This window comes from Pistacia vera, unplaced genomic scaffold, assembly GCF_008641045.1.
Source record: "Pistacia vera cultivar Batoury unplaced genomic scaffold, PisVer_v2 Contig413, whole genome shotgun sequence".
Classification (NCBI taxonomy): Eukaryota; Viridiplantae; Streptophyta; class Magnoliopsida; order Sapindales; family Anacardiaceae; genus Pistacia; species Pistacia vera.
This window is the reverse complement of record NW_022196239.1, coordinates 818,146-827,171: the sequence shown is the minus strand read 5'-3', so window position 1 is coordinate 827,171 and position 9,026 is coordinate 818,146. Positions and strand designations below refer to the sequence as shown.

The window sequence follows — 9,026 nt, the reverse complement described above, 5'->3', positions numbered from 1 at the left end:
TAATTAAAATATTCATCTTGTTTAGTATGTTTTTTATGTATTTAATTACTGAAAATATATATAATTATTTAGTCACACCATTTTCAAGATTAAATTTTGAGCACCGCCCGTTTTGAAATTGGATACTAACCGGTTTACTCATTAATGATCCGAAGTAATAAAACTTAAGTTAAAAACACTATTAACATGTTAATAGGTGGTGTGCAAATTTGCCAGGTAAAATTCTAAATTCCATTAACAATAAGTGACATCTATTTCTAAATTTTGTATTAATACAAATAAAAGACGGCTATATAGCACCACTCTCTTAAGAAAAGAATCTAGAATATAAAAAAGGTATATATTAATCATATTACTAGTCAGTATTCTTATCTCATTTCTAAATTATTTCTTTCTTATTAATTTATATTATTTATAATTATTAAATTGAATATATTTTTTAATGCAAGAAATTAAAGATTTCACAATCTCATCCGTCATAATTTGGTTTGTGTTTTCTCGAATGTAACCTTTAAGTTTAATTTTTCTTAATTAATCTTTTGTATGATCCTTTATATAATTAATTGGAAAAACATCGCTATTAACCCATAATTAGCCTCTCATAATTCAGTTGATAAGTCACCTAGAAATTAATATTAAATTGAATTCAAATAACAGTAAGAATCAATGCATTTTGAATTAAAATTTTGAAACTTTCAAGCGATTGAGTTCAAGAGTCAAACTATAATCTAATTTGGATTAAAAATGTTGAGTGTGGTTTTTCCACCAAGCTCGGGCCAATGCGAGGATATAGCTCGACCCAGAATGAGCTCGGTAACAATGATTGATCGACCCAGAATGAGCTCGTCGAGCCGAAGCTCGACCCGACACAAGCTAGTCATGGATAGTTCAAGAAATCATTCAATCAACTTCCAAATTATTTCAGAGCCCAGATATTACGGGAATGACTAGATCAACCGCGATCACTGCACAATCACTACGCCTAATCGCGAGAATATTGGAATTGCGATTAAGATCAATTGTAATCTCCTTAATTCTGCTCTTTCCTTTATACAAATCTTGTATATAAACCCCCTCAAACGATGAGGAAGGGGTTACGAATTTCATATAGAAACTATTTTGTAAGCTCTCAAAACAAATACAAAAATAGTAGACGTAGGCTTCAGAGTTAACCTCGTCGAACCACTTTAAAACTCTCATTGTCTTTACTTTATTGCATTCTTTTTACATACATTACTGATTATTCTTAATCATACACACATCAGTCCTGATTCCGGCAAAGTCGATCAGATCTCGCTAGTTAGTGCAGATTTCTGTATCAACAAAAAAAAAAAAGTTAAAAATAGCTATAGCAATAATCTAATTAAAAATTGCCAATAAATTGAATTCGAATGTCAGAAAGAATCCATGCATTTGAATTAAAAAGATGAAAGTATCATAATTTAATTTGAATTTAAAATAAATAAAATAAAAAATTAATAGCTATAGCAATAATCTAATTAATCTAGTAAGAGTCACCAATTTAATATTTTAGTTATTTGAATCCAAAAAAATTTATTCAAACTAAATATATTACAAGATCTCGTTATAAATAATAAACTCCATTAAATATTTAGAAAAAAAATATATATTTAAACTTCTAAATGTACTCTCATTGTTGTCGTTGTACTTTTCTAATACTCTAGCCTTTACAATAAAGCACTCCTCCTTAGTTCAATACTGCTGCACAAGAGTTTTAAGAAAGTGTATCATAGGATTATTAATTTATTCCTTTTGGTTGAAGTTATTAGAATTTGATTTGCTTGTTGTTTTGTGTTGTGCGAGAATGTGCAGACAGCTCGAAGCAAGCAATAGTTTGGAGCAAACTGTAGCTCGGAGTGACTTGTAAGATGACGATCAAATGGAAGCGAGTTGCGATCAGAAGTAAAGTGAGCTACTCAGTAGTTGTCTTTTTAGCTGTGGATGGGCCTCATGCCCTTAGCCAAGCATTATCCCTTAAAATCAAGAAGAAGATCATGGGATTAACTACCCACAATCTTGGCATTATCATTACACAAAAAATCATGGGATTAACTTCCCAAAACACAAGTTATTATCCCAAAAATTACTCTTGTAACAGTGATCAACCTAACAGTATTCAAACCCCCTCAAAATCATTGTAAAAGGATTAGCAATTTTAGAGTTAGAACTTATTATTGTAATGGCGAATACAAGTAAAAAATTCTGAGAGAAACATGAGAGTGATTTAGAATATGATTACACTCTGTTCAGAAGGGAGTGGCCTTGGAAGAGTAAATCTGTCATGTATGCACGAGAAAGAAACAAACGACGGAAAGTGTTACTGGACAAAGGTAGATCTATCGTTAAATTGTAAGAAGTCCAAATCACTAGTATAAATATTGAAGCCAAGGTTTTACAATAAAAGGCTTCCCAATAATACTTGTATTTGTGAAGTAGGATATGCCTTTTACCTGACTTAGAAGCACAATAAAAATATCCCTAGCTATCATATTAGTAGAAGTCAAATTACACATTATAATTGAAATTAGTTATGAAATAAGTGCGCAAATATATAATTTTTTATATTTATTCTTTATTTTAAAAAGTTAAATATTTTTATAGTACTATTTAAATTTAGAATAAATTATTTACAATTTGATTATCATCATATGACAATATCATAAAAAATGAAACATATTTTTAAGGGTTTAAAATACAATTTTTATTAAAAACACGAATGGATTAAGGATTCCTAATCCTTTCATTTGGAATTTATTTCCATACTTTTTAAGTCATGGGCACAATAAGGTTGCACATGCCAAATCTTTTGAGGAAACAATGCAATCGGGAAGTAATAAGAGGGGTTCCCATTCCCATTCAATCACCAAATCCATGAAGTAAAAAAAACCCTAAGAGCAACATGAGAGTGATTTAGAAAGGTTTGAGGAGCTAGCACGTTTAAGGAGGTAGACATCGAGCTTGAATAGTTACTTCTGAGGTTTAGTATAAAATGCGGATGTAGTTTGAGAGAGGATAAAGATCATACCTTGGTGTTTTAGGTTCCAATTCTACTTTGATTTGGCGTAAAATTTACCTTGCTAGTAAATTAAAAAAAAAAAAAAAAAAAGTTAAGCGTATGGGGGCAATGTTTTAGTTTACTAGTAATTATGTTTTAGTAAAGTATATACAAATATATCTTCTTTAATATAAGTTCTATATTTAATATTGCAAGTTTTACATTTAATTTGTTGCATGCCTTACGTCTTATGTTGCAAATGAATTACGTCAACCTTGTTCCGTTTTATCTAATGATCATCAAAATCCTAATAGATTCTCTAAATTTGGTGTCATGTACAATTTGTTATTCTTGGTCATGTCGCACTTGAACACTTCAAAACCTAATTCAACTTAGCGGTTGTGGTTATATCTTGTTAGCTTTCAACTCCTTTGTAACAAAGATTCTAAATCCCTTAAATACCCTTTTCCTTATGTCATAATACTAAGCATTATTAATTAGCTTTCGAGAGAAACATACATTAGAAATAGTTTTCAAAAACAAATATTACGTTTAAAATGTACATAGTTTAAAAACAATAAATAAGATTCTCTAAGACAATAATGTTACTCTTTAAAAAAAGGATAAACAAAGTCAGAACCACCTTGGATAGTAGAAACGCGTTTATGACATTTAACCTCTCATAAGGGGCAGTCATTTAAGTAACAAAACGATTACAAAAATAAACTTCAAACAAATATAATGAACAACTTCAGGTACAAAGTTTACCCGGTTTATAAATACCTTAAAAGTCCTTCATTCCACATATCATAAACATGGAGAAAATAAAAAATAAAAAATAAAATAAAGCAATCAAGAATGGCTGGAGAGTTGAAACAATTCTCCATTCTTGCAACCTTGTTAACAATAGTTATAATTTCTTCTAACCTCATCTTGTTCGTGGTTTTCCAACAAGAGATCATACCTGCCAATTCATCTAAACTTGACGCATGGATTGGCCAAAACGTCAAACAATTCGTAGAAACAAAAAAGTTTGGATGACAAAAAAAGCTTTGTCTTGGACGATGTTTTGGCCATCGCGGAGGCTGATCTTAAAGTGATAACTGTCAAGAATGATGGTAGTGGAGATTTTAAGACGGTGACCGATGCAATGAAAAGCATTCCTTCTAGGAGCACAAAAATGATGGTAATTAAGATTGGGAGGTGAGTATCGAGAAAAGATCACCATTGATAAGCCCAAGAGGTTTGTAACATTTTTAAGGGATCAAAAAGGCATGCCAAAGATTGTGTTCGATGGAACAGCAGCCAAATATGGCATGGTGGATAGCACTACAGTGGTTGTGGAGAGTGACTACTTCGTGGTTGTTAACATTGAATTTGTCGTATGTCTTTTAATTTTAGATATTGTATTTTATTTATCCTATTATGACTCTGCTGACCTCCTCCCTTTCTTGCCAATAAAAGTAATAGGTAACCATAAATTATTTATGATAAAACGTTTAACCTATATTTTCTAATATGATCTAGTATATATCATCTTTGTAACTATTAACTAATTCATTGGATGCGATAAACTAGATGTAAGCATGGAATTCGTAAGAACGTGATTTTCAATCTTTATCGTTCTAGTGTGATGACTTAATATTCATGTTTGTTACTTTTATTTTTTTAGAATTCGGCTCCAATGCTGGATGCAACGAGAGATGAACAACAGGTAGTGGCCTTGAGAATATCAAGAGATGTGGCAACGTTCCATAACTACAAGTTTATTGGTTATTAGGACACCTTGTGTGATTTTGTTGGCAGACATTTGTTCAGAGACTGTTACGTTGAAGGCACCGTTGATTTCATCTTTGGAGATGGCCAAACCCTATACTTGGTACTTCAACTACTCTTACTATTTTATAGATTATTATAATCTTATAACATTTATGTATAATTCCAGAGTGCGGTTGAGAAATATTGGTATTAAAATAAGGGGTTGAAAAAGAAAATGAATAAAAAAAACCTAATGTTGTTAACCTTAGTTCATATAATAAATAACACATATATATTTCACACTTTACATTAATACAATCAAAAGATGGTTATGATGACGGCTATAAAAGAAATGCTAGATTGATGTGTTGACAAGGACTAAAGCTAACAATTAGATTGTTTATGTAGAACACGACCATAAAATCAGTGGCAAAGGGTTTATCAGTAATAACAGCACATGGCAGAGAAGGAGTGAGTCGCGAAAGTGGATTTGCATTTGTCCATTGCAACATAATCAGCAGTGGTGACACATACCTTGGACGTGCGTGGAAGAATAGCCTTAGGGTTATATTTGCTTATACACACATGGGTGAACACATCAACGATCAAGGATGGCTTAACGACATGTTCGGACAATCTGATAACAATCAAAAGTATGGTACTAATCATCTTTAGCATTAAATGAGCGCTGATGTTTTTAATTATTAAAAAACCTCGTAATAAATGGTGTATTTTGTTGAAATTGCAATTATGCAGAAAGGTATATTATGGAGAATACAAGTACATGGGGCTAGGTGCTGATTCCACTAGTCGAGCCAAATTTGCCAAGAAACTATCAGATGAAGAAGTTGAGCCCTTTTTGAGCATGACTTACCTTGATGGAAACAAGTGGGTTCTTCCACCTCCCAAGGTGTGAACTTATTCACCAATAAATATATCCAACGACAAGGTACCACTGAAGGAAAGTTAAACTATGTACAACGAAGAATATGGTTATCCAATATTTGTAGATTTCTGTTTTAAATGAATTGTTCTTGATAACTGCAAACACTAAAATTTACAATTGAATGAAAGACAGAATCTTGTGGAGCGAGCCACTGACAACCTAGATGGACATACAGAGGGTAACCCGAAGGTTAGGGGGGAGCTTCAGCAGTGTAGAGAAGTTGAAGTAGACGGTGGGTTTGACAGTATGAGAGTTGGAGCTTAGGGGTGATCTCTCCCCTGATGAGATGGTTTGCCTCTCTTTATATAGTGAACCCATAGGGCTAGAATCCTAATAGGACTTTGAATCCTACTTAGTAGAGGAGTTCCAATTTGGGGAGGAGATCAGATCTATTACCTTTATCAACTGAGGCTTCCCAACTTGGGTTGGATACGGGATCCTATAAGAAGTGGAATTTGAGTGGGATTCTTATCCCTTTGTGGACTGTTGTGGGCAAATGGGCCGGACCCAATTTAGCTTAACTTGGGAGGTGGCCCAACTCATAGAGCAGGCAGTTCCTAAGGTATTCTAAGCGTGGGCCTAGTCGGGATTGGGCCAAGGCTCTAGGCCGTCACATATCATTGTTGCGATTGGACCTCATCAGGCCCAATACGAATTTTGGCCCATACAGTTTATCCCCTACTCTCTTAAGTTAAAGGGTATTTAGCTTAAGAGAGTAAATTCGATTGCTTGTGTTCAGGATACAGATAGGCCAGGATTCCTAGGCAGATAGTTAGGCCGTTAAAGGCGTTAAGGGGATGCGTATAAGTCGGCTCGGGTCAAATGGTCGAGCCGAACAAAAAGGAGACATGAGTACTCTGCGGTTACAAAGCTTGCACCTGTCCAGTTCGACACGGTTCAGCTCAAGGAACAATATCTGAACGGGATGATGTATTCATCGTTGGGATCCTTTCTGTGCGTTATCTAATGCCAACTTAGCCGTATCGTTTTAGGCTCAATTTGGCCAGCTAGGTGTGGGTCGGCGACCTTGGTGGAATTAACTGAGATAATTGTTGAGCCCCCGAAGGGGTGTAGACGTGAAGGTATGAGTCCTCGATGCGCGATGGAGGCATTTCACTGAGATAGTCTAAGCCGCCTTGGTTTGGCGAGCTAGGAGGATCTCGGGTTGGCGCGGTTAGGGCGCTTGTGTTTCTTGCCTCTTGTAAGTCACGTGCGGAATAGGAGAGGTGAGAAATAAAAAGTTTTCGCCCTCTGGCGACCAATAGGATTACGCCACCTGTCACTTGTCATTTTTGGGTTTTTAAAGGTGGTGACTCCTTATTCACCCCATTTCTCAATTTTGGGCTCATTTAGGTGAGAGAAAACATCAACTTCGTTTGGGAGTTTTCGTTTTTAGCCATCCAATCCAGTAAATTTTTGCTTCCTTTGTTCCTATTTCTTGGTTTTTTACTATTTTTGTGTCAAAAAGACGGGGAGAAGAGTGTTTGGAGGTGTTGTTAGCTCGTTTTGGTTTCATCTCCTGCGTTTTTTTGGAGAGAATGTGGTTTTGGGAATTTTCGGCTGGTATTCTAAGGGCGGAGTGGTTTTCTGATTTGCTCTAGGGGGAAGACAAAGATAGGAGGTTTTCTTCGGCTTGGGTCAAGAAAGAGCTGAATCAGACAGGGTCCGAGCCGAGTGAAGTTTATCTTTAAGCAACTAGACAGTGTCAAGGTGGGTGGAGATTGAAGGCAATGAAACAAAGTAGCGATGTCTAGAAGGAATGAGTATGAGGATGTACCGACCATGGTGGTGATCCTGGAAGGTTACCAGATAGTCCCATCGAGGGGGTAAGCATCACTTTTCGTCCCGACAATTGGGGTCGAGCAGTCACGGTGTAGAGAGGAATGACGATGAGTCGATTGACGAATGGTCTAGTGGTGAGTCCGAGTGGGAACATATCATCGACGCCGATCAAGCTGATGGTAGTGAGATCCCCTTGACCAGTGGCGCTGATGGGGACGAGCAAAGATGTCTCGGAGTAGGGATGTTAGCTGATAATCGTCCATCCCAGATTGAACAGGTGGAGCTCAAGAAGCTTAGGTGTCTATACAAGATATCTGTTTCTGTTGAGATGAGGGTGTCGAACCAGAATGAGAGAGTTGATTAGTTCGTGCCAAGTTGAATTAGTATCTATGACTAGACTTTGGTGGAGGGGATGTGCTTCCCTATTCCTCGACTAGTGCGTGAAGTGCTAAGTCACTATGGTATCGCCCCGAGCTAGCTGATGCCGAATGCCTAGCGGTTGCTCATGTCGATCGAATGCTTAAGTGCTTGGCTCGAAGTTGAGTTCAGGGCTATGGACCTGTTCTATTTGTATTATTTGAAAGAGCATGATAAGGAAATGGGTCGGTACCTGTTCATGCTTCGGCATGGCCGGAGGTATTTGGTAACTGGACTGAAGACTTACGACAAAAAGTGGAAGGACAGGTACTTTTTTGTCAGGGGTGAGTTGGTCTTTAGGGCAGGCGAAGCCGAAGGCATTCCCTTCTTCTGGCAGACAACATGTGATAAGGCTTGGTTTTAGTTGTAAGTGTTGGAGTACTAAATCTCATTGTTTCTTTTTTTGCAGATTTGAACTATAATAGACACTTGTCGGGTCTTCGCGTTGAAGAGAATAGCCAAGCGATTCTCGCTTTATCGGAGGAGGAGAGGAACTATCGCCAAGTGTTAAGTGAGGCGAATCTACAAAGAAACCCTTTGTGGAGTCAGGTCCCAAAGGTGCAAGAAGGTACACTTGTTTCGCTCGAGCATCTATTGATATATGTCTTGTTGGCTCAGTATAGCAACCTCATCGTCTTTGGCAGATCCATTCGCCACCCACTAGCAGTTGAAGAATTGTGCCTTGCAGAAGAGAGGATGTCAAGCAAGTTCAGAGTGCCTTTAGTGAAGAAGATAAAGGAGAAGCATCAGACAGAATTGGCTCGAAAGCAAAGAAAGATAGAATCGGGCGGGAGCTCGTCAACTCCGACAGAAACAACTTCAAGCCCAATCACTCAGCCCACGCAAAAGGTGTTGCCAAGGGCTACCGTGGTGGTGCCAGATGATGATAACGTGAAGATCGTCATCCCGTTTGACACCTTGGATTACTCTGATATGTCTTTCATGGGGGTCGTGGTGGATTCATGCCCTCTTCCCGAGGATGAGCGCCAACTCGAGTGGTTGGGTGTGACATAAGCGGCCGAGTGGACAATGTTTCAGCTTTTTCAGGTGATCGATCTCATTCTTTTGCGCTGCTTACCCCTTTTTTACTTAGTCTAATTCATTTAC

At 36.9% G+C, this 9,026-nt stretch overlaps 1 protein-coding gene across 1 annotated transcript; it reads left to right on the top strand.

Annotated features, from left to right (window-relative positions):
- Window positions 1–4,290: 4,290 nt before the first annotated feature.
- Window positions 4,291–5,984, top strand: LOC116142667 (putative pectinesterase 63). Its single transcript, XM_031428086.1, has 6 exons — window positions 4,291–4,398; window positions 4,689–4,780; window positions 4,823–4,895; window positions 5,183–5,427; window positions 5,531–5,684; window positions 5,853–5,984. The coding sequence occupies exons 1-6, from the start codon at window positions 4,291–4,293 to the stop codon at window positions 5,982–5,984; spliced, it is 804 nt and encodes a 267-aa protein (XP_031283946.1).
- Window positions 5,985–9,026: the final 3,042 nt, after the last annotated feature.